The 25,150-nt window shown below is 35.2% G+C and overlaps 3 protein-coding genes across 3 annotated transcripts; 2 read left to right on the top strand and 1 right to left on the bottom strand.

Annotated features, from left to right (window-relative positions):
* Positions 1 to 1,726: 1,726 nt before the first annotated feature.
* On the top strand, positions 1,727 to 7,955 carry LOC140826109 (aspartic proteinase 36-like). The gene is made up of 10 exons (XM_073188245.1): positions 1,727 to 2,135; positions 2,779 to 2,908; positions 3,015 to 3,265; positions 4,112 to 4,339; positions 4,940 to 5,102; positions 6,209 to 6,282; positions 6,385 to 6,481; positions 6,587 to 6,653; positions 7,329 to 7,400; positions 7,497 to 7,955. The coding sequence occupies exons 1-10, from the start codon at positions 1,894 to 1,896 to the stop codon at positions 7,670 to 7,672; spliced, it is 1,500 nt and encodes a 499-aa protein (XP_073044346.1). The 5' UTR covers positions 1,727 to 1,893; the 3' UTR covers positions 7,673 to 7,955.
* Positions 7,956 to 9,463: 1,508 nt separating this feature from the next.
* On the bottom strand, positions 9,464 to 15,733 carry LOC140826110 (uncharacterized). The gene is made up of 12 exons (XM_073188246.1): positions 15,510 to 15,733; positions 15,274 to 15,401; positions 15,105 to 15,167; positions 14,576 to 14,697; positions 14,177 to 14,292; positions 13,277 to 14,084; positions 12,142 to 12,873; positions 10,904 to 11,125; positions 10,663 to 10,758; positions 10,386 to 10,580; positions 10,192 to 10,305; positions 9,464 to 10,083 (listed from the first exon to the last, which is right to left on the bottom strand). The coding sequence occupies exons 1-12, from the start codon at positions 15,608 to 15,610 to the stop codon at positions 9,823 to 9,825; spliced, it is 2,958 nt and encodes a 985-aa protein (XP_073044347.1). The 5' UTR covers positions 15,611 to 15,733; the 3' UTR covers positions 9,464 to 9,822.
* Positions 15,734 to 19,775: 4,042 nt separating this feature from the next.
* Positions 19,776 to 25,071, top strand: LOC140826111 (polyadenylate-binding protein 7). Its single transcript, XM_073188247.1, has 10 exons — positions 19,776 to 20,136; positions 20,512 to 20,630; positions 20,818 to 21,011; positions 21,123 to 21,382; positions 21,466 to 21,572; positions 21,651 to 21,840; positions 22,685 to 22,974; positions 23,144 to 23,272; positions 24,298 to 24,483; positions 24,627 to 25,071. The coding sequence occupies exons 1-10, from the start codon at positions 19,941 to 19,943 to the stop codon at positions 24,822 to 24,824; spliced, it is 1,869 nt and encodes a 622-aa protein (XP_073044348.1). The 5' UTR covers positions 19,776 to 19,940; the 3' UTR covers positions 24,825 to 25,071.
* Positions 25,072 to 25,150: the final 79 nt, after the last annotated feature.

The raw sequence follows: 25,150 nt of genomic DNA on the forward strand, positions 1-25,150 counted from the left end.
TCAACTCGAGACCAAATTAATTCGGCTCGAAATCTTGGACTTATTTGCGAGTAGACTATTCGAATAGTAAAATTGGAAGCTCAAAAATGTCCAAGCCTTTTAATTTGTCGCCTCTACGTTCCCTCATAAGACGGGCGATCTGCTATTTCAAAATCGTCCGCCTGCACCTACTCCCGAGTATATATATAATTAAATTACAATAATAAAATATTAAGGCTCGCGAACTATATAACAATATAATTTTGGCTCGACTTCGACTCAAATTCGATAAATTTGAATATGAACCAAATATTTCTCGAACCGACTCTAGAAGTTTACGAACCGGCTCGATCATTTTACAATCGTAATTAATCTCAATGTGTGTGTGTATAATAAAATAAAAAATAAAATTGCCAAAACTTCATCTTGTGAGAATCTGATATTTTATAATAAAAAAAATAAAGAGGTTAAATTTTTTTTTTCAAAAATATATGAATGTCTCTGCTTTGTAAAAATGAAAAACAAAACTATAACTTTTTAGTAATTGAATTTTGAAGTTTAAAAATATCATATTATAATAATATAAAATTTGTAATTTATATAAATTAATTTAGAAAAATAACATGATGTAAAAATTTGAAACAAGAAAAAGTATAACACTTTAATATTAAATCAACCTAGCTAATTATAGAAGAGTCCATGTATCATATTTTAAAATTACGAAGAATTAAATTTAAATAGATAAAAAATAATATATGGAGAGACCATTAAAAGTTTCATCAATTCTTTTTTTCCCCACTAAAATATCCCAATCAAATCACGAACCTTATAATTTATAAAATAAAAAAGATTAAAAAATACTAACAAAAAATACAATAAAGTTCACTTTAAAATTATGCAACAAATTAGATAAAATAAAAAAATATCTAGATTATTATATAAAAAATATAAAATAGACGCAATATTCAGATTATTAAATATTCATTTTTCTACCATACGCCTTGTCCAACGGTAGCACCAACAGCTAATAAAAGAGAAGCGTGTCGATTACGCACTCAATATTTCTCAAAATAATTATAATATAATAAATCGAAAATAATTATATTTTAAATTAAAGCCCAATTTTACCCTTGACCCCTTGACTATCCATGACTTTTGCACCGTTTTGATTGATATTAGAGGAATATATATATATATAAATATATATTGAATGAAAGGTTATAATATTAGACAGAATTATAATTTCGCTACTTTTAATTTAAATAATTTATAAATTGTTTTATTTTGAAGTAATTAGTTGAGATAATACAATCTTATATAACAACATTTTCTTTATCATAATTTTATCCAATTATAAATTTGTATAATACCGAAAAAAGTGATGTAATCAAAATTCATTAGTATTTATTTTGACATATTATAAATTATTTTTAAAAATTTTTGTCTACCAAATATATCGACTAAAAATTCGATAAATACCAAAACGCATACATAACCCTATCATATTATATATAATAAAAATAACAAGTTGAAAATGTTTATATTTTAAGTACGATGCCAATTTTACCCTTGGCTTGTTGAGTGGGGTATAAATACAGTAATTAATTTAATTATCATATTATATATAATAAAAATAACAAGTTGAAAATGTTTATATTTTAAGTACGATGCCAATTTTACCCTTGGCTTGTTGAGTGGGGTATAAATACAGTAATTAATTTAATTCCGCTAATTATCAACACAGCTTCTTTTTCATGGAGTTGTAGAAGAGAAGCTCTAGCTACAATGGATGCAAATGAACACAATTAATTGCATGATTTTTTCAGTTACACTTGATTTCTGTACGTATAACGGACGAAAATAGGAATTTTTTCAGTGTTCTTTGTACGAAAGTGGGATTTTGGGGTGCCGGCGATGGCTGGTGGATTATTGGTGGTGTTGTCGGCGGTGCTTCTGGTGCTGCCCTCGGTGGTGAGTGGCGGAGGGGGAATTCACAGGCTCCTGACGCTGGAGAGGGCGTTTCCGGTGCAGGAAAAGGTGGGGCTAGAGGTGATTAAAGCTCGGGACAGTGCGAGGCACTCGAAAATGTCCGAGAGTTACTCCGGTGGAATAGTGGATTTTCCGGTTGTTGGTACCTCTGATCCCTACGTCGTTGGGTAACTGTAACGCAGCTCTCAGAATTTGTTTAATGTTTATTTATTATGTTTACGATGTTCTGGCTCTTTTAACGATGGGTTGATCTGTAGTAACTTCAGTAGGTTGATATTGTATGATCTTTGTGTTGGTGCTGTAGGTGTGTGAGTAAGTTCGAGAAATCATTTTTTGGGAAATCAAATTGCATAATCAACAAGGAAAATAAAATATAAAAACAGGTGCTTCTTATCTTTGCTTCTCTATGGTCCTCTGCTTCAGGACCATTGGAGATGACTCGGGGTGATGCTTTCAAAACTTTCGTCGACTTAGTAAAAATTTTGGGTCGGAGTCAGTCAACTTTGTAGATGTTAACAACTTGGACTTTCCTGTTACTGATTGCTGGATTTATTAGTCATCGAGGATCCTCAATAATATTGTGATAATTAGGTTTTTGGCTATTGGGCAGTTTTTGTTTTCAAGTGGCAGGGTGAGATTTATAGATAATTCTTATTATATGTGACTGACTAGATTCTTCAACTTTGATGTGATCCATTTGTCTTTAGTCCGATTCCTTATTATTCATTGTAATCATGTGTGATACTAGTTTGTTTGTTGATTTATATTCTTGTTGAATGATAATTTACTATGGTTTGTTCAATAATGCAGGCTTTATTTTACCAAAGTGAGGTTGGGATCTCCACCACGGGAATTCAACGTGCAAATTGATACTGGGAGTGACATCTTGTGGGTTACTTGCAGTTCTTGTAATGATTGTCCCCAGAATAGTGGACTGGGGGTATGATATCTTAATATTTGCTTTCAAACTATCTATCAGCCTAATAAGATATTTCATTTGAGTAATCTGGATTTCAATCCCTATTGATAACAAGCTGCAATTGCAGATTCCTCTAAATTTTTTCGATGCTGCTAGCTCGTCAACTGTTTCTTCTATTTCCTGCTCAGATGCTATGTGTGCTTCCATAGTGCAAACTGCATCGGCTGAATGCTCTGGCGAAAGTAATCAGTGTGGTTACATGTTCCAATATGGAGATGGAAGTGGCACATCTGGTTTCTATGTAAATGATCTGCTTTACTTTGACACAGTTTTGGGCACCTCATTAATAGCCAATTCTTCTGCTCCCATTGTTTTTGGGTAAGATGTGTCTATAATTTTTATCGGGTTTTACGTGCATGCTTATGTGTGGGTTTATCTGTGTCTAGGGTTTGAAATAATTTTGTAATTTGTTTTTGAGAAATTTGTCCTTGCGACCCTGACTAATAATTGTGCATGACCATATGTTCTTTCATTTTGGCTCTATTGATTTTGAAGCATTTACTATTCTTTTTGTCTGCTGTGATTATGACCTGTATTCATGTGCATGCCTGTACTTGCATACGTGGATTTGAACTAGTGTCATCACATGAATCTTTTGTTTCAAAGCTGGTAACCGCATGTAAAAATCCAATTTTTCCGTTTCTTGTATCATGACTCCTAGCTACTCCACCTTTCCATTGGATGATTGTATATGCAAATGTGAATTTGTTTGTATTTGGCACAATATTGGATACGTCAGTTATACCCAATTGTGCTTCTTCTATTGTTTGTTTTGGGGATCTGTTATTATGAGTCATGACTCTTATTCATTGCATGTGTATTCATCAAAATGTTGTATGTGTGTAGTGCTCCTATGAAAACTCTCATTCATTGCACGTGTATACTGAAACGTGGCTGTATGTGTATAATTCTTATAGGAGACTAAAAGCTGATCCTTTGCGATGCATCTGTACGAACAACTTTAAGCACTAGAACAAAAATAATTTGTGTTGCATTTTTCGGCAATCAGATGTGTTCGTGATATGATTGAATCCTTTTATTTGTGATTCATTCAAAGATCACATATGTTCTCAGTCGCTAATTTCTATTTCCTTGTTCATTCTAGGTTTCTAGCTTATGAAATTTATTGATAGAAAAAAGAGATTAAAATTTGTATTGTTACAGGTGCAGCACCTCTCTGTTTGGTGACTTGACCAAGTCAGATAGAGCAGTTGATGGTATATTTGGGTTTGGCCAGCAGGGTCTTTCAGTAATTTCACAGCTGTCATCACGTGGGATCACACCTAAAATATTTTCCCATTGCTTGAAAGGAGAAGGCATGGGCGGAGGTATCCTAGTTCTTGGTGAGATATTGGATCCAAGAATTGTTTATACTCCCCTAGTTCCATCACAGTACGTATTCTTAAGAATTTTGAAATTTTTAATTATTCTTATGGTTGTTGATTCTTATCTGTATTTAATAGAGATGGCATGTGCAGTACAATAGGCAAAAGACTCTGGATCATTTTCCCCTCTTTTGATATGATCTCATAACCACATCATATATTACCAATAACTTGAAAGATTTAATGTCATCCTCATATATTCAAAAGCTCATGCATTGATTCTCTGTTTTTATTCATGCAGTGTTTTTGCCTGAATAATTGTTTATAAAAAATGTGATTCAGAAGTAAATGGTCTACAGAGTTTCTGCCAGTCACAGAAACGAAATAGAATTGGATTGTTCAGCTGGTTTTCTCTACTCTTCTCCTAAAATGTGAAAGTTTTCATTAGACATCATGCTACATCAATCTATCTTATCTATTTCTAAGCTTCATAATTTATTGTAGTATTAGCACATCATTGCTTGTTTCACACTGCTTTGAAGAAGAGAAATATGATACTATATGTCTTTTGATATTCTTTTTTATTCAAAGTGGTTGGTAGTTCATTACGATGATTCTGCTTTTTTATGTTTATCAGTATGATGAATCTTTATCTCTAATCTTTCAGGCCTCATTATAATTTATACCTGCAGAACATTGCTGTCAATGGGCAGTTATTACCTATTGATCCAGCAGTGTTTACCACTTCAGGTAACCAAGGAACCATAGTTGATTCTGGAACAACTTTGGCATACCTTGTGGAAGCAGCTTATGAGCCTTTTGTCACTGCTGTAAGTATATCTTCATCAACCCCTTCATACCTTGTCTCTCTTATCATGAATTATATTCAATATGAGCAGTTCTATTTTGCACGTACATTGTCAGTGATTTCCAGGTCATCTTTGTTCTCTATATATGAATGTGAATGATATTTATCATGATATCCTTTTAGGATGACTAAAACCTTTTATTAGTATACTGTCACATTGATGAGTGATGGTTTATGGTTAAAAAACACATTTGGTGCTAATTGAATCAAAATCGATGATACCTTTAAGAATCGAACAATCCGTGAACATGACTAGATTATTTTATCTGTTTAGCCGACTTGCATTGACGTACATTATCTGTTCTGCTTAAAAAAACTGTAAAAAATTACAGTTTTCTAAAAACTTAATCCTAAATATTATTTCAATATCTTTTGAAATTGGATAGTAAATTAAATAGCCTGCTAACTTTTCTGGCTCTTAGAAATGATATATGAATAAAGGTGCAAAAACTGCATGGAAGAAGAATTATGAGAAGTTTTGTATTGTGCCTTAACCTTTTAATATCTACATAAAGGTTAAAATGAAAGGTTGTACAATGCAGGGGCTAGTTATGATTAATTAGTGAAAATTTTTATTGAGTACTAGAAAAAACAAGGAATGATTAATAACTTCATGTGCCCACAAGGATGGAAAAGTCAAATAAATAAAATGTCTTGTATTGATTTTATTAATTTTGATTTTACTTCTTTGAATAAATGTGTCAATCTATGCGCATCACACAACAGCTTCCCAGTTTATAAACACTGTTTAGAATTGTGCCACTAGAACCTATACAAATACAATTTTCTAACTACGTAGTTTTGTTTGTTGTTTGCTCAAGTTGATAGGCAACAACATAAACGGGGCAATCTCCTTTGAGTCTTTTGAATAATGATGAGTCATGAAAACATATCATCTTCGTTGATGATCATAAACTCTGATAGGTACTCTTGTGTTAGGCAGCAACAAGAACAAGACAGTCACCTTTGAATCTTCTGAATAATGATAACTAATGGAAACTTACTAATCACCATTAATGATCATACACTTGATGCTAGTCTTTTGCTGAGGTCCTACTGGCTTTGCAGGTTACTGCAGCTCTTTCTTCATCCGTGACACCAATTATTTCAAAAGGAAACCAATGCTATCTAGTCTACACTAGGTCCATTTCGTCCCTCAATATCCAGTTGTTATCTTTTCATTGAAAGATTTTGCTGCACGATAGTTTTGGCACTTATGAGATCATTTTCTATTCTGAAAACAGTGTAATTGATATGTTTCCACCTGTTGCCTTCAATTTTGCTGGGGGTGCATCCTTAGTTTTGAGGCCAGTTGACTACCTTGTTTACATGGGATTTGTCGTGAGTGTTTTACTTCTCTCTACAATATTTTACAAAAGCTTTTTTGATTATTGAAAGTTAGCAGTTTATTGTTGGGAAGTAACTCACGTGCTATTATTTTTCCAGGACGGTGCTTCGATGTGGTGCATGGGCTTCATTAAAGTTCAGAATCAAGGCACAACAATTTTAGGAGGTTGGTACCTGATTACAAATTCTTTTTAGTTTTTTTTTTTAGATTATAATATAGTTTCCTGTAAATATTTGTTTTTAGCTCGTTGAAACTCCTGGTACCCTCAAAACTTCTGCAGTTTTAGCAACTGATTATGTGTCCCATCTGTACTTAAGGTTGTCAACTTTGATTTTTTTTGGTTTTTTCTCTCGAGACTCGAAGTACCTGTTTCTGGATAAATTATTAATGTTGACAAAAGTTCGAGTTCATGGATTTAAAATTCGAATGATTTAGATGCTTCCCGATTTTAAATTGTCAAAATAGCCTAAAGCCCTCAATTTTGAGTTTGCACGCACAATACGCAACTCAAAGAAAAGAATATGGTAAAATAAACCTCCACCGTGAACCATCCTCTCACAAAGCTGTACCAAGTAACTTGATTTGGTCCAACTAGAAGTTTGGAGAGTGAAACTTTGCTAACTGGTTCAACTACAATCTTATCGCTGAGATATAAGCTATTATAGTTTGTTAGTGTTTCTTTCCTCCATTCTGTCTATTAGCTAAAGATCTTGTCTCTAACACCTAATTTTGCAGATCTTGACCTCATGAATTGTGTTTTGCTCTTTCTAGTGATAGTGTTTACCGACCCAGTTCATCTACCAATACTGAGACAACTCATCTGCTGTTTTCTTTTTTCAGATCTTGTTCTTAAAGATAAAATCTTTGTTTATGATTTGGCGCGTCAAAGAATCGGATGGGCAGACTATGATTGTAAGTTAATTTTTTTCATATAACTTGTTCTCACCATCAAAACACTTGACACTCAGATAGCCCATCCTATATGCCATCTGAAATTGTTTTCCTCAGGCTCTTCGTCCGTGAACGTCTCCATTACTTCTGGTAAAGATGAATTCGTGAATGCTGGACAATTAAGTGTAAGTAGCAGCAGCTCATCCACTGATATCGTCTTCAGAATGATGCATCGGAGTATTAAGGCTCTCTTGCTGAGTATACTGGTGTCCATTGGGTGTCCGTTTCTGTAAAATAATTTCCACGCATGCCCGTTTTGTATCCTATTTTTTTATTGTCTTGGCCAATTTATATGTATGGTAATTAGAAAACATTTTTAGTTTCGAAGTACAGATTTGCTATTTCTCTCATTTTTCTTCAAATTCTATTCTTTTACCATCATTGGGTCATGAATCCCAATTGTCAAATAGAGAGGAACGCTTCACAGATATTAAATAGCTTGTCTACATTAGGTTAGACTCAAGCTGGATTGTTATTGAGTTTGAGAATTTGTATGATTGATTGCTCCATAGTTCATCCGTTTTTTGTCGTTTGTTATTATTCTCTGTAAGAAGGTCGTGCGGTTTATACAAGTAATTAACTTTGATACCATGATCTTGAAATACCATAAATAATCTTTTCAAATTACAAATTTGCCCATTTTATTTAATTATAAATATCATAAAAATATTTTTTTATTGAAATTCACATAACTGCAATGTTTCAATAACTTGTCAAAATTTTGAAAGTACTAAAAAATTTCTTTATTTTTATTTAGATTTTTTTAAAAAGTATTAAAGCCTTCTATATACATGTAGACATGGCATGCACAGAAAGCTAATAATTTACAACATATTATGAAATTGTTAAAAAAATATTATAGTAATTAAAATATGTATATAATTTATTTTATCATTCAAACATATTTATATTTTTTTATTCTATCTTGATACTCAAAAAGACACCTCTATTTTACACTTGCAACAAGTTAAATCGTAAAACTAGACCTTTTAAAGTTCAACTGATGATTGCCCAGAAGTAGTGTCACACCGTTCATACAGACTCAAAATTCCATTTCAATTTAAAGAAATAAGAAACCAAAATGGGAATTGTAATAAGGATTATGTAACCAGAAGTAAGATTGTAAATTAATCTCGAGTTAACATCTTAGGCTGCGTTTGGTTTGGAGGATAAAATAAACTAATGATTAGTAAGTAAATGATAAAGAAAATGATTGTTGTAGGAATGTATTATATGGTGTTATGTTTGGTATGATTTTTAAGTGTGAGATAATTTTGAATTTTTTGATGAAAGAACAAAATTGCCCATTTTTTTTTCTTCCACTCCGGCGCGACGACGGCGGACTGGCGACGGCAGCAGTTCGGCGGCGGCAGTCCGGCGGCGACGCCGGCGGTGGGTGGTCTGGCGGCCGTCGACGTCGGCGGTGGGTGGCGGCGGCGACGGCCGGCGACGCCGGAAGTGGGTGGTCTTCCGGCGACGGCCGGCGGTGGTCTGGCGGCGGCGGGGCGGTGGCCGATGGCGGCGGTCATGGCGAGAAGTGGTGGTGAGTTTGGATATAGGAGAAGGGTAAAATTGGAAAATAGAAAGGATTAAGATTTGAATTAATAATCCTAAGGGGTGAGGAGGTATTATTTTAACTCACCTAATATAACTGACACTTTAAAAATTAAATTCAACCTCCAATTATATTTTTAATAAAAAAAATTAATATTCATAATATTTTGTATTTAACCATTAGATTATAGTTTGATAACCCAAAAAGTAAGGTGTTATTTTTTCATTCGAAAATAAATTTCAGTTCAATTGATTCAAACCACTCGAAACCGAAACCAAAATCAAGTATTTAGGCGATTCGGTTCTAGTACCACCATCTCACTTGGTTTCAAGCAATTCGGTTCAGGTACCATCTTTCATTGAAAGCTGAACACCCCATTCCAAAACTCAAGCCATTGATTTTAGAACAAAGTTTAGGCCTATGTTTGCGAATATTTTTAATAAAAACTTCAAAATAGCTCTATCGCATGTAATATGAAATGGGGTCCCAATCTACGACAACGTATACTTTCCGTAGTCGCTCAATTGGGTGAATACTACTAAAATTCAATAATCCTGGTAACTTGCACAAACAGTTGTCTGACTTCTGCAGCAATAATCTAAGATGCTACAAGGAAAAATGTCCTTAAAACCAACAGGGTACCTATTTTTTGTAGCTTTAAATAATCCTCATTTAGATTTTACAACATCTCGACCCATAAAAAAATGAAACCAACCTGAGGAAGGGAACTGTAAAAGTGGCTCGTCACAATAGGCGAAATCGCATATAGAAGGCAACAATGATCCTGTGACGAATATGATAACTATTGAATTTCTAACGTGTCTCGAATCACCTCCATTTTTCCTGAAGTTCTTTCTTCTCTGACCAAACCCATGTGACAAAAATAGCCACAAGAAGAGCAACTATTGTGATGAGAAGCAAAGCATAGCTGAAATCTTCAGTAAGAGAATCGTATGTTCTGGAAGGTGCAAGCCGGGTAAAAAACAGATCCACTCCATATGAGAAAACAAGGGTCGTCGACTCCAGCTTAGCTGGAAATGTTGCAATGCCTCGGAGACCTTCCACTTTAAGATTGTGTGTAACATACGACTGCAAATAGAAGGAAACCAGTGTGCTGAGTGTCAAAATTTATTCCAACTTCCAACATAACAGAAGTGGTCTTAAGTTTTACCAACAATCTCGAAGAATTGTATTCACCTGAGGATTAATTGGTAATGAATCAGTAAGTGGTAAGATTCCTTCCTCTTTCTCAGCTTGAGTGGGGTTAACTGTCCTTCGAGGATCTAAAAACCGCTTATCAAGAGCCAAAACCTGCCGATGAGCAAAGAAACATCTTAAAAAGGAGAAAGACATGTCACAAATATCACAAGAAATGGAGATGTCATGCGAACCTGATGACCAATTGTGCCCAGAAGAATTTGCTTAGAAGTTATGCCTTTTGCTGTTGATGTCACTGCCATCGTTGTCACAGAATGTGCGAAAAAGTAAGACTGCGACTTTGTGATGACTTCAGGACGGGAGTAAGCTGTGATAGGTGAAGTCAGATTATGTGTCCCAACAACGAGCTTCAACACATCTTGGTTGTCCTGCATATATTAATAATCTGAGTCAACAGATGGAATGGACCCAGAGGTGTTTAAGAAAAGTAGAAGTGAAGGAAGAAAGAACCGCGCGGGATTGGTCATATATTTCAATGACGGACATCTCATATCGATGTGCCCTCAAGTTGAAGTAGTGGTAGATAACCCAATTCTCACTGTAGACCTTCAGAGAATAAAAAGTCACAGTGAATATTTCACTCTCCCGATACTGAGAGAAAAAAATAGTTCCTTGATAACTCAAAAGGGCTCAACTTCTTGTCCCCTTTTTTCAAATTTCTGGAGATGCATACAAGGGAACGAAAACTTACTGCCTGTACAGGACCCTGTGATCCTTGATGAGTCATACGATGCAAAATACGACCAGTAACTGTATCAATTATGTAAACAACCAGAGATGACTCTTCTGGGGTAGCTGAGCCAATTGGACCAACAGCTTTTGGTGAAACAGTAGCCAAAAAGAGCAGATTCTTTGATATATATTTGTACATCACCTCCTGATCTGCTGTCACCTTTGCTTGAGTATGAACTATCTGAAACAAGAAAGGGAAAGTGTTGTAAGAACCGCATCTGCAGCTAACAGACTGAATAAATCACAAAAACCTACATGTTACAAACTGAATATGAGGATTAAGTTTTAACCACACGCACAAAATTTCATGTCAGTTATATTTTAATTTTGAGGAGATCGTTGAAACACCAGGGGCAATTATCACATATTCTAATTTTGAGGATATCATCGAAACACCAGCGGCAATTATCGCACATTCAGAACCATCAGTATTCAGTCATCACACCAGGAGCAAAGCGAAATAGAAATTAATGAAATCCAGAACTCAGTAATGCATCCAATTAGGCAAAATTACTTCAAGAGACTGTACCAAAAGAGGTGTGAAAGACAAAGAAAGTAGGTCATCTAATACTCGCGTACAACGCTGTAACACATCTTCCCATAAATTTCAACTTTATGATAGAGCATTTGAAAGTTTTACAGCAAACTACCGAAGTAACTAGCCAACCTAGCCCTATATTTGATGAAGGTGGTCACAAAGAACGAAAGGTTATAAGAGGGCGGGGGAGATAAGGCTGTTTTTTTTATCTCATATTCTCATACTAAGAGGAAAGATATCAGAGTTTGAGACCAAGCATCTCTCCCACTTGAGCAAACAACCGGTCTCCTCATACCTGAGTGGCTAATGATTATCATCCATGATTCAAGTTCTATGACTGAACACTGACACACAATTAACATCTTGCAGTGAACAAATATTGGTCACTGTAACAAAATACCAGGAAGTTAGCTTCATCATACGTGTTCAAATGAAGAGGACAACTTGAATAGATCACAACCTTAACATACCACAGAAAGTTGACAAATCAGAGATGCCAGTTGAAACACCGAACCATAACCACAAGAAATGTTTGGCAATTAGAACCAATCACACAGATATCACAACATAAATTTCTTGAGAAAAAATGATAGTCCGCATCAGTAGCCCAAATTTTCTAAGCTTAGATACAGTAGGAGAGAAAATAAGAGAAGAAAAACCTCAGTTAAACTTCTGGTTGCAGTAGCAGAGATCGTTTCTGATTCCGAGGGAAACACAATTGACCATACATCCCTAGATTCAAAACAGAAGTCATCTGCCTCAGGAAGAAAGCAATTTTTGTGCACTGCATGACCCTTAAGGATACCTGTGTCAGTTTCAGCAGAATACCAATATATGTTTCCTAACTCACGCTTGAAAATGCCAAGAGCCTCAGCAGTTCTGGGGTATAGATGAGCATGTGAATTTGCATCCAGAAGCAAATGCAAACGCTGTTCCAAAGAATCTGTAAAAGGCAACGGAATAATGCTTGAAATGGAATGGAGAAGTCTCATATGATTGTGCTCTTCCCCTTTGTAAGTGTCAACGACGGAAAGAACTCCAGCAGAATCTGTACCAGGCCCACATCTTCCAACAACAAGAACAGATGGGTTCTCATCCAAAGCATGATGATGAGGATCCTGCCACTGATGCAAACTAATCCCACTAGGACTCTCGCAAGATTCTGATTTACGAAGAGATTTCAGTAAAAGAGACCACACAATTCTTCCATCTCCTGTATGCAGTGCAAGAAGTTTTCCTGCTCGAGTGAGTACTATGAGTAACTTCCTAAAACCATTATGGTCACGGGTCATTTTGCTTTTTTCAGAGCTCTGAAGCCTCATTTTCTGGATAACTGCCACATCATCAGGGGTTGCAATCATTAGAGTTCCTTTCAGCTTCAGCAGATGTCCCTTTCAAAAGAAGAATAACAGGGAAAAGGAACGGTCAAATCACTGCTCAACTTCAAAAAAGGAACATTATAAGCATCCAATGTTTCCTTCATTTTAAGCAAGATTACAATTATTTTCTCGACTCAAATGCAAACATTGCGTGAAAAAATGTAGCAAGAAAATAGGGCAAGCAGACTTTGTAAGTGTTCATTGTTTTTCTTTTCTTCTATCACTTCCAAAGCAGAACAAGACTAAACCCTACTGGAAAAATAAAGCAGTACAGTGTGTGATGAATCTACATCTCAGTTTAGATGTTTAAAGTTCTTAATGCTAACTTTGGGAGTAGGACATACATATTGAGTGCGAGCACAACGCCATAAAACTACAGAGAGATTATACGAAAGGAACCCTGCATACGCCATACCTTGAGCCATTCAAAAAGGTTGTGCTCAACTTTCGCCACTGATACACCATCCTTTTCAACTGGTAACTCTGAGACAGTTACATCCATGATGGAAGCCAAGCCATCTTCCCTACTCCACACAATCTCACCTTGCTGTAACAACAACAACGAATGGTCTTCCATGACAATCAGAACCCTGAATCCGTTTGAGTGGTCCATCCGTGCATAGTTATTAATGAAGACCTTATCGACAAGACCCCTATGATGATCCATCTTGATCTTTTCTTCCAGTATATTTGTCGCCCAATCTTTACTAAGTTTCACGTTCAGAAAAATCTCACCATCACCATGCTGAATCAGTGCAAAAGCTTGTCGACCTTCCGAAACAGAGAGGGAATCACTGAAAGCAACTGAATGACCAAGCTTGTTGACAACTGTTAACTTGCCCCCATTTGTCACCTTAATAAATACCACAGACCTACTTATTTTCATGATAAATGTTCCAGTAATTTCAGATGGTAATATAACTGCAGCTCCTGAAAAGTCCTGGATGAGTTCGGAAACAAGTGTTTGGTGGGAGCTAATTTCTCCATCATGGAAATGTATAGAAACCAAAATAGTTCCAGTGGAATCCATTGCCACCGCAGTATCCTCTGTCACGAATGACAAATCCCCAGAGAAACCAGCAGGAAACAACATGCTGCCATGTTTCAGCAGCTCACCGCTCTTAACATTGATTTGACAAACATCAAACTTAGATAAACCAAATAAACCTGCTGACTGTAATATACCACTTCCATCCAGATAAATTAACTGCTGGATATCAATGCTGCAAGAAATGAAGAGATATTCAATCAAGGTCAGAAGGTATACTCTAAGAAGGAGAAACAATAACTAATAAAAGTTAACAAGTGGTCAAACCCTTCAGATGCTAACTCCTTTTTCCAGATGACCTCGCCATCAATGCTTGAAACAGCGTGAATGAAACCATTACCATAAACAAATATCACATTGTCCTTGTCAACCTTTAAATTTTCCTATACCAAACAACAACATACCACGTCATTAATGTAGGCTAACTGATGCGATTCCACGCTACATACAACATAAGTATAGTATTGTTCCATAAGTTGATAACGAAGCTAAACAATGGCAAGATTCCATAAACATTGGCTTGTGATACAAATATGAGTTTCCTTAGTCAAACTGCCATTATATTACCCACTGAAAAGTGGATTACCGTAATCGTATCACATTCATAACCTAGATATGCAGTATGCCACACCAACGGTCACACTTATGGTATCAATTTTCACTTACAGGAATTAATAACAATGGCTTCGAACCCTTTGGCCCTGGAATTGTTGACTCCCACACCAGTTGGCCATCAGGAAGGTTCCAAGCTCTCAGGACACTTCCTCCCGATGAAAGTGTAATAACATCTGAAAAAATGTAAAATATATGTCATGTATAACCGCGTATAATATAGTTACAGGATCGCGTAGCTATGAAAAATATATTACTGTAATTCAAAAGGCCGATAGAGTGTCTTCGCACTTTGATTTTGATTAAGTAAAACCTCTGAAGTAGGTTTGAAGTAACAAGACCGAGTTTCTCAACTCTCGAGTACTTTTATTGGGAGCCAGAATATTAGTGAAAGTCCCAGTAATTGATCTTAGTCACTCTGCGAGTCAACAACAACCACACTCCACAACAACCAAATTCATGCGGAAATAACAATCAAATACAATTCAACACATACAAAAAATGAACACACCAATTAACAAACTAGGAATATCTAGCTACATGAGAAGTTCATAACGACTTGGATAAAGAAGAGAGTGATTACATTTGCCAAAAGCAATCTTTATTTCATCGATAACATCGTTGGGCCCCAAAACATGCCTCCAAACTGCACCACAACCAGAAAATCACCATATATCATATCTGATTCACAACAGAACCACACCAAGTAAAAAAAATCACGAGCACGGAAATTCAATAAACATTCAACTCACAAATGTCTCCGCGACGAAGATCAAGCGAAGCAATGACGTTTTCCTCGGTCGAGACGACAACGCGCTTCCTTGCCGCCTTTTGAGTATGGAACACTGCCTGCTTCACCTTACCTAGGTACTGCTGATGCCTGCATAATCAAACACAGACAATTCAATCTACAAATTCATCCAACAGTAACGAATTATTAATTCACATACAATCATGCATAAACATCTGGACAGAATCGAGAACAAACCAATCCATGAGTCCGACTTGATCTTGATAGATAGAAAAAGTGGTGTAGGATAAAGAGAAGAAGATGAGGAGGAGCATCGAAACCCTAGACGCCATCTCCATGGTAAATCAGTGTTTGTCTCTGATGGGAGAGGAGAAAGGGAGGAATTAACAGATCTAGTAGCCAGCGGAAACTCTCGGTGCACTGGAACTGAAGTAGCAGAAAAAATCTCTAAGCTTTTTAGATTGTTTGTGGGATATTTTAGATTGATTGTGTGGGATAAATTTTTTATTTTTAAAATTTATGACTATGATTTGTTTATTTTTAAAATCTATGATGTGATTTGCCCATAATTCTTTTTTATATATATATATATAGTATATATATATGTTTTCAAATTGTGGTGTTGTGATACGATTATTTGACCCACACATGTTTCTTTTAGGGAGGCGTTTGGTTGGCCGGACTTAAGCGGTATTATTTTTTTTATCCGTTAGTCAGTATTTGGTACGCGTGATTATTTAACCAAGTCAATCCCTTCTATGAATTTATTAGGTTATATTAGATATGGTTAAATAATACCTTCCTCACCCCCTAGGATATTTATCCAACTATTCTAATACCTCTTATTTTTTTTTCTCCATTGACAGATCTCGGTACCACGCCTCGGGCCAGCCGGTCGCCGACGCGACCATTCCGGCGCGTCGATTTTTCGCCGCCGCCCAGGGCCGTCGTTCCGCGACATTTCCGGCGTCGCCGCGAAAAGGAATTTTTTTTCATGAATTCAAATTGTCTACACTTAACAATTTACAAACAAATTTCCTTACATGCGCTTCATTAAATCCTACCACATATTTTGCTTGTATCATTGACATACTATCATAGTTGACCTCCCAACCGTAGTCTTAAGGTTTTTGGGATTTGGTTAGACCTAACATAGCACAAATTTATTTATATATATTTTTTTATAAGTTATGTCGACTTGATTGATTTGAAGTCTGGACAGACCATTTTACTCGGACGTTCTTTAAAATCAAATTTTTTTCTTTTTTCACACACTTTTTGAAAACTTTAGCATAGTTGTTAAAGATCTTACATATTTGACATCATTTCTAATACTCGTAATTACATCATTTACTCTTTCATTGCAATCAAATTAATGAGCATTCCACTTATATGCATGGAATCATTATTCAAGATAGTATATTTCCACTTACATTTCTTTATCAACTAATTGTTTTCTCTGTGGAGGTAGCTTAGTCAACCATAATTGTGAAAACTTTATCAATTCTCCATGAGCATCATTCTTCAATTTGTTTCGCAATTGTTTCTCTTTTATAATTCTCAACAATGCAAAATTTTATCATTCTATTTTTAATATCTAATCATTAGATATCCAATGTGCAATGAGATACATGTAATTCAAATTTTGTATGATGTACGAGTATCGATAGTCAGTAGTCTAGTCTGAGATTTTTTAGACCTGATGCAAGTACATGAAAAATGGTGTCATTAAAGCTTAATATTCATATATTTTTAATGATGAATATGATAATATAAATGACATGAATTCCATAAATAAAAGATGAAAAAATACATATCCAAACAATATGTCATAAGCAAATACTAATGAAACCAAGATCATCCAAACACAATATGAAATTAATGTTTTAAACCAGTTCATAGTCACTTGAACATTGCTCGTATTGCATTGTTGGTTACGTTTTCATAATTGATTTTCTCAACCATTTTTTTCTTGATCGATAACATAACTAGCGAGCTTGATTATGTCGAATAATGAATGATTTGTTTTTTGGTGGGAATTAATGAGAGTGATATTTTAGAGTGATTGTTGATTATAGTTGAATGTTGATGAGAGAGATTGAAAAAGATAAATAGATTGCATAAATTCAGGTTTTGATCATGGGCCACTGTCCAATAATCATTAGTTAAGATATAAGCTCATTGTGTAACTATATTATATTATACTAGTAAGTTTTTTTTTAAAAAAATCGGTACTCCCAAAATTTGGGAGCTCAAGACGCTTGTCTTAGACATTATACTACATACTCTGTCATGTCAATAGTCATACATACTATTCTGGTTTTCAGAATCCTTATTATTTTCTTTTTCTCATCGAGAAAAAATTTCACGCAATCTCTAGCAATAATATGCTCATATGGTACTTCAAATCTTGGTTCCATAGCTTCACAAAACAAGTAAATCCTCCACTCTCCACAATTCTAAATAATAATTCATAAATGGTTACCATTTTTAAAAGACATACCATAATTTCTTTAACACCAAAGTCTTTTCTTTATTTATAAAACTTCCACTCAGATTCTTGTATTCTTGCAAAGTTTTTTGCTACTTAGCCAATTTACATTGATACTTCTTGCATGAAGACTCTAAATGTGTCCACATACCAGTTTCAATTAATTTTGGGTGAGCAACATAATTGTTTTCACAATAGTCACATGCCGCTCTCGATTGGTTACTATCTTTTAATCTCGTGAAATTACCTCATATTTCCGAGCTAATATTTGACCCTTATTTGTTAATGACCTCTATTCTATATAGCGTGTCAAGTTGAATGCAAAAATTGAACTGATATAAACTCGGGAAAAAAAACTATATAAACATGCAACACCGTATGGGAACTCTACTTTTAGAAAAATAAGAAACAGCGGTTTGGTTGCAGTTTGGTATGATCGGTTCGGTCAGTTATTGGAATCTTATTATCAGCTATATCGCAAAGTATTGGTCCAACCTCCTATTCAAAAATTTAACCGCTTTCATGAGAGGAGCGAAAGTCCTCTCAATCAGGCTAAAAAAATTAAATTTTCTGGAGAACACTTATTAATATATTTTACATTAAAATCTTGTACTCTTTTGTTTCTAAATTATCCTAATTTAAAGAGTACATTTTACGTTCTATTTATGGGGGGAGTAATTAAATCAAGATATCTCGATTTTCCTTTTTACATAGATGGCCGTTCGATTTCCGATAGAATTGAACAACAAGCATTGATTAATAGATTTTTTTTTTCTTTGCCGCGAAACAAACAAATCGATTATCAAAACAAATTAACTGAATTATTTTAAAAGTGGCCATCTGTATATTTAATTGAAATAAACAATATTTTGTTGAAATATAAAAATATGACATCATTTTTTAAGAAAACGAATTACAATAGATATACCTTACAATGCGATTTATAGAAACAAAATCATGCATGAAATAAAATAAATACATTAAAAAACATTTAATATCCAAATCCACCAAATTTAAAAAACAAGCCTGGATATTTACGAAAATATTCACTAGCTGTAGTTGCAACAAAAACTACTTGACAACTGGTTCAAAGAGAAAGAATAATGAGTAGATTTATCGTGCAAAAGTTTCAGAGATCTATATTTATTAAATTAATCGACTTGATCTATATTTGTAGTTAAAAATAATATTTTTGACATAAAAAATAATATTTTCACGAAAATTAACATATAGTACAATACACTTATAAAAATGAAATATAATATTTTTCAATCAAATCAGCATATATACAAAATATTTTTCCATAACATAACTATCACAATGATATTTCTGCAATGAAAAATAATATTTTGGACATAAAAAATAAATTTTTTATAAATATGAATATGATCGAGTCGGATATCTTTATCATTAAATCGACATGTGAAATTATCTCACATGAGTTTTGTGAAAAAACTATTTGACACGGGATAAGTTAAATCAACAATCTATAAATTTTTTTGAAAAAAACAAATCTTTATTCTTTACTCTCGAATTAAGATTTTTATGTGTTATTGCTAGAATGCCTTTGATATTTTAATTTTTTTAATACTTTTATAAAATACACGTAATCTAATGAGCAGTATACCGTATTAGCTTTGAATATTTAAAAGTGATAAAATACATATAATTATATATATGTCTTGTATTATTACGAGAACCAAATTTTTTTGATTTTCTAATTTATTTTTTTATAATTTTACGTACGACATATACATAATCTGATTAACAATATACCGTTTTAGTTTGTAAATATAAGCTTGATAAAAATATTTAATAAATCGGATTAAAAATGATAAAAATATAATATAATATATTTGGAATGGACACCGAGAATAAGTAGTTATTTATAAATCGAGTATTTAACCGAGAGAGTGGAACGACGCGCCTTTGCGGAGCGTGGGGAAATCTCCTCTGAAGCTTACCATTTCTGGTATTCGCTTCGCGAAACGCCACAAAACTCCCGCGTTCATGCAAAATCCCATCCCATCCCTTCACACTCTCGCACACTTTTCTCTCCAAAATTCCTTTTATCTCATTTTCCCCATTTGGGAAACTAATTTCTTCGATAATCTCCTTTCCATAACGCCTTTTTTTCCTCTCTCTAGCTAGTTCTCCAGTTCTCCATCGTTGCATTCATGGCGGTTGCACCGACCCTATCGGCAACGCCGGTTTCTCTGTACGTCGGGGATTTGCATCCAGATGTGACGGACGGTATTCTGTTCGATGCCTTCTCGGAGTTCAAGAGCCTCGCATCTGTTCGGGTCTGCAGAGACTCATCAACTGGTCGCTCCCTCTGTTATGGTTACGTCAACTTCATCGCTCCTCAAGACGGTAGAGTTTTCCGATCTATGTGCATTTTGACGTTTATACTTGGGGAGATGGATCGGGATGTGGGTTCGAATTTTTTGTCCGTGATTAAAGTTGGCTTCGTTTTTTCGTCAATGCTGTGGTTGAGTTTGGCTGCTTACTTGTAATTGAACCGGATAGATTTATTTTGTGTTGTTATAATGAGCGTTGGATGATAATCGTAATGATCTGATGCAAAGTATTCAAATCGTATTGTTATAATGAGCGTTGGATGATAATCGTAACGATCTGATGCAAAGTATTTTCATTTGTGTCGTAATCTGATTTGTTTTGGAGTGTGATAACGGGGAGTGGATTTTTGACATCTGGATTTTGAAAAATACTTTTGTGCTTTGTTAGCCAATCGTGCTATTGAGGTGAAAAATCACTCCATGTTGAATGGGAAGGTGGTGAGAGTCATGTGGTCACATCGTGATTCAGATGCAAGAAGAAGTGGGATTGGAAATGTCTTTGTCAAGGTAAGTCACATTTTTCAGTTTTCAATGAATGTTGTTGGTTTACTGAGAGATCTCTATCTTGTTTCCTGGTTCTCTCTGATTTTGAGCATTTGAAATACTGTTCTGTTGTTGGTTAACTGAGATATCTCAATCTTGTTTCATGATTCACTTGTTACCGCAGTAATCTAATTTTGTGCTTTTACTGCAGAATTTGAGTGAATCAATGGATAGCATAAAGATTAAAGAAATGTTTCAGAAGTTTGGTAATGTTTTGTCCTGTAAAGTTGTCACATCTGATGATGGAAAGAGCAAAGGATATGGATTTGTTCAGATGGAATCTGAAAATGATGCAAATTCCGCCATCGAGGCACTCAATGACTCCATAATTGGTGGGAAACAGATGTATGCATGATTCTGCAATATTTTCCCCCCGTTTCTCATCTTATGGATTTTTTATGATAATTTCTCTGCCACCAAATTCTTCATAATCAGAAGCACTTTTTTCTTTCATAGGTATGTAGGTAAGTTCATTAAGAAGGCTGACCGAGCTATCCCTAGTCATGAAGCCAAGTATACAAATCTGTACATCAAGAATTTGGATACAGATGTCTCAGAAGATGTCGTCAAGGACAAGTTCTCTGAATATGGAAAAATTGTAAGCGTTGCCGTTTCAAAAGATGAGACTGGGGCATCAAAAGGTTTTGGATTCGCCAACTTCGAGAATCCGGATGATGCTAAACGTGCAGTGGAAGCTTTAAATGGATCGCAACTTGGTAAAGTCCTGAACTTACTACCAAATTAAAGATATGTATGATATTTTTCTCTTTCAAAACTTCAAAGTTTATGCATTGAGTAGGGTCAAAAGTGATATACGTTGCTCGGGCACAAAAAAAATCAGAACGGGCTGAAATGTTGCGCCGTCAGTTCGAGGAGAAACGGAAGGAGCAAATCCTGAAATACCAGGTTCGGGAGCATTATTTCCGCAAGTGAAGGCTATTATTTATTTTTTCTGCATGAATTTCTTTAAACTTCAGATTGCAGGGTTCCAATGTGTACGTGAAGAATATTGACGATGACGTTAGTGATGATGAGCTGAGGGAACATTTTAGTCACTGCGGAACAATTACTTCAGCGAAGCTTATGCGAGATGATAAAGGGTTGAGCAAGGGATTTGGATTTGTTTGCTTCTCTACACCAGAGGAGGCTAATAAAGCTGTGAACTCATTTCATGGTCAGTATGACTGCAGCTTATGTTGTAGTGTAGTAAATCTGGTTCTAAGTACTAAGCAGGCATTTTAACTGCTTCACAAGATACTGATATACATGCTTCATTTCTTCTACTTATTAAAACCGTAATCGTTGTTACAGAATCCAGCCACTAATTTTACAATTTTTTCACCACAAGGAATATAAGATGGTTTAGTGTATAGAAACGAACAAAACATATATATCTGTTATTAGGGAAGATTGATTTCATGGTCCAATGGTTTAGTAAAGCAAAAATGTAGCATAGAATATTTTATGCCGATAAATCTTGTTGATAAAAAAGAACAACTCCTGCACCAGTCTTTTTGAACACGTCTCTCTATCTAGTATCCGGTTCTTTAAGGATGCTTGGGTGTGTAGATTTTTTTTCAGTACATTCAGAAATCTCAGGGCATTTGAGTGTACTTGTTGATTGTCACTGTTGTCTTCCCCGCCATCTCTTGGCATAGGTTTTATTTTCAATCATCACGCCGGTGCTTAGATTTCAAGGATATTAAGACTTTTCAAGTAATTGCTGTATTAGTAGGAAGCCAGGTGAACAGATTTTCAAGAAGCAGCTTCAAACGGGCTCATAAAGCCCTGTGTTAATTTATTTGTTTATTCCTAGGCATATATTTTCCATATCTTGGATTTATTTTGACAATTCCAGGACGTATAACTCTGTCTTCCACAGATCTGCATTGCGTGAAACCTTGATTTTGTGGAATTAATGTCCCATTGTAGGAATGCCAATTTCTATTTAGATATTTTCACTATCAACTATTTAAGATATCCTTTTTCTGAAGTACATGGTTTTTAATGATTTGCAGGGCTTATGTTGCATCGCAAGCCATTATATGTTGCACCTGCTCAGAGAAAAGAGGAAAGACAAGCACAGTTACAACTACAATATGCCCAACGTATGGCAGGGTTAACAGGACCATCTGCAGTTATTCATCGTGGATATGCTCCATTTTATTATCCAGCTCCTGGTGTTGTCTCACAAATTTCAGCAGGTTCTGGTCTGATGTATCAGCCTCTGGGCATCAGGCCAGGGTGGAGAGCTAACGCTCGGTCAAACCCTTCTAGACCTGTTGTTCCATCATCTACAGTTCCCATGGTCGGTTTTATGTCATCTAACTTTAGAACTTAGTTCAAATGGTTGATCTATAAATCAATATGAGCTTGGTTAATATGCTGCATTCTAAAAGCGGTGGAGAACAATTAGCTAACCTCAAATTCAGATATCATCTCATATTTGCCTCTTTCTTTATTTTTTTATAATTCAGGTTCCTAATAATCCAAGATATCTGAGACATAACAGAGGGAGAATAAACGGGCATACGATGCCATTAGTTGGTGGACAGACGTTTGCAGCTCATTATGTGACTTCACCCAAAGATTCAAGCAATCATCAGGTATATTTTACTTGTGATCTGCTTCTACAGTATAACAGATATTCGATAAGACCACCTCCTATATTTTAACCTTACTTTATTGGTTTTGTGCCGACATTGATGAATGCTTATTGTTTCTTTTCTTGAGTTTATAAACCTAACATTGGTGCCCTCATTGATAGTCTGCATAACTAAGAGACAACCTAAAAAAGGCTACCATCGTAATCAGTGTTGATAAAAAAAATTATAGACTGGACTAAGGTACATAATGTATGCACTTGATACTAAAAAGTGTGCGAAAACCATCTAGTGTGGGCCGCCGCGAACAGTCAGCTTCTCAAAAGGTCGACAATGTTACAAATGTCTAATATCGAACATCGAAACTAATAAAAAGTAGCTTATAAACCCCAGAAATTTATATCAACTAATAGACAAGTCTTTAGAAATATTTATGTTCAACACGATCCCAAAGAATACCAGATAGTCGAGTATCTAACTTTAAAGAACAGTTTTCATATGTTTCTGTTCAACATGACCTCAAAGATAACTGGGTAGTCATCTTTGAAACATGAGTTAGAGTTGTATTTTGTTTCAACTTGCAAATAAATGTTCCAACGATATTTAATTGGATTTGAAGTTATTACCTTATCTTTGACAATATGGAAGCCATTGGTGTCGAAAATTTGAAATTGTTTGCATATTAGTCAGATAAGAAAGGAACACAAAATTGAAAGCTCGAGCAGAGAAAATCTTCCACTAACTAAAACAAAGCATCTTTCTAAACAATAAAGCACAAGACAAAGAGAGGGTAAGGATAGGAGTGAATCTCATAATACAAAAGAGCAGGTAGATTTAATACTTGCTGTAGAAACATCACCGAAAGAGGGTTTCAGTCAGGAAAAAATTGCAAAGCAATAAATGCAAGTTGTTTCCTGGTTTTTTAATTATCATAGGCGTGACTCACAATCTATGGCCACTATATGGTGTACCTAAAAAATCTACAAGAAAAATAATTTCCTTAGTCGTACTGATATTCTTCTTTACAGCGTACTACAACTGGAATTTCACATGAGGCGAACAAGGGGTCACCTCATGTTCAGCCTCTTCTATCTGCTACTAGACCCGATGTGGTGGGGTCGGATATGCTAAGCAGTTTGCTTGCTGCAGCTCCTCCAGAACAGCAGAAGCAGATGCTTGGAGAACGCCTTTACCCACTTGTTGGTCAGCATAAGGTGAAAGTTTTAACCACATTTTTCCTTTCGTTATTTGTCACTGACCAGTTTTGTTTGTTCTATAATCTAATGTTCATATCTCTATTTTGTTTTGAGGTAACACTAGTGGTATGACTTAGCATCTAATTTGCATTTTCTTCCAGCCTGCCTTAGCTGCAAAAATAACTGGAATGCTTTTGGAGATGGACAATTCAGAAATACTACTTTTATTGGAATCACCGGAATCGCTGGTGGCTAAGGTGGAAGAGGCAGTCGAGGTGCTTGAACTCTCAAAGACCAAAATGTCAAATCAAGATGCAATGCACCCAAATTATTTTGCTGCTGAAGTTGCCGTAAACTGAAAATGATAACAATTCTGAATCCACTTCTCGGCTTAGGATGAGTCATTATTCTTGAACTCGAGCTCTGTATGAGCAAGACTTTTGATAGTTGAGGATTAAGAAACTGCCGTAGGAACACAATGCTTTAGGATAGATTGTTTGAGAGTCTGAGTACTATCAGGTGAAACTGAACTTTCGATACAATTTTACATTTCAGGGTTTGTAGCACAAAATTTAGAACATTTGCACATGCTCCTTTGTTGCTTTATTTCTATTGCCGCGATTTGCATATATATTATCATTCCATCAAAGCACACCACCATTACCTTAAAATTAGACAAATGATC

This window comes from Primulina eburnea, chromosome 3 (assembly GCF_022965805.1).
Source record: "Primulina eburnea isolate SZY01 chromosome 3, ASM2296580v1, whole genome shotgun sequence".
Taxonomy (NCBI): domain Eukaryota; kingdom Viridiplantae; phylum Streptophyta; class Magnoliopsida; order Lamiales; family Gesneriaceae; genus Primulina; species Primulina eburnea.

Excerpts from the sequence above, each read along its gene's own strand:
- LOC140826109 (XM_073188245.1), top strand. The coding sequence starts at position 1,894 with ATGGCTGGTGGATTATTGGTGGTGTTGTCGGCGGTGCTTCTGGTGCTG. Across the intron at positions 3,266-4,111 it reads TCTGCTCCCATTGTTTTTGG|GTGCAGCACCTCTCTGTTTG; the intron begins GTAAGATGTGTC and ends GTATTGTTACAG. Across the intron at positions 6,482-6,586 it reads TTGTTTACATGGGATTTGTC|GACGGTGCTTCGATGTGGTG; the intron begins GTGAGTGTTTTA and ends TTATTTTTCCAG.
- LOC140826110 (XM_073188246.1), bottom strand. The coding sequence starts at position 15,610 with ATGGAGATGGCGTCTAGGGTTTCGATGCTCCTCCTCATCTTCTTCTCT. Across the intron at positions 12,874-13,276 it reads ACCTTTTTGAATGGCTCAAG|GGACATCTGCTGAAGCTGAA; the intron begins GTATGGCGTATG and ends TTCTTTTGAAAG. Across the intron at positions 10,759-10,903 it reads CACAGGGTCCTGTACAGGCA|GTCTACAGTGAGAATTGGGT; the intron begins GTAAGTTTTCGT and ends TATTCTCTGAAG.
- LOC140826111 (XM_073188247.1), top strand. The coding sequence starts at position 19,941 with ATGGCGGTTGCACCGACCCTATCGGCAACGCCGGTTTCTCTGTACGTC. Across the intron at positions 20,137-20,511 it reads CTTCATCGCTCCTCAAGACG|CCAATCGTGCTATTGAGGTG; the intron begins GTAGAGTTTTCC and ends GTGCTTTGTTAG. Across the intron at positions 21,383-21,465 it reads TTTAAATGGATCGCAACTTG|GGTCAAAAGTGATATACGTT; the intron begins GTAAAGTCCTGA and ends TGCATTGAGTAG.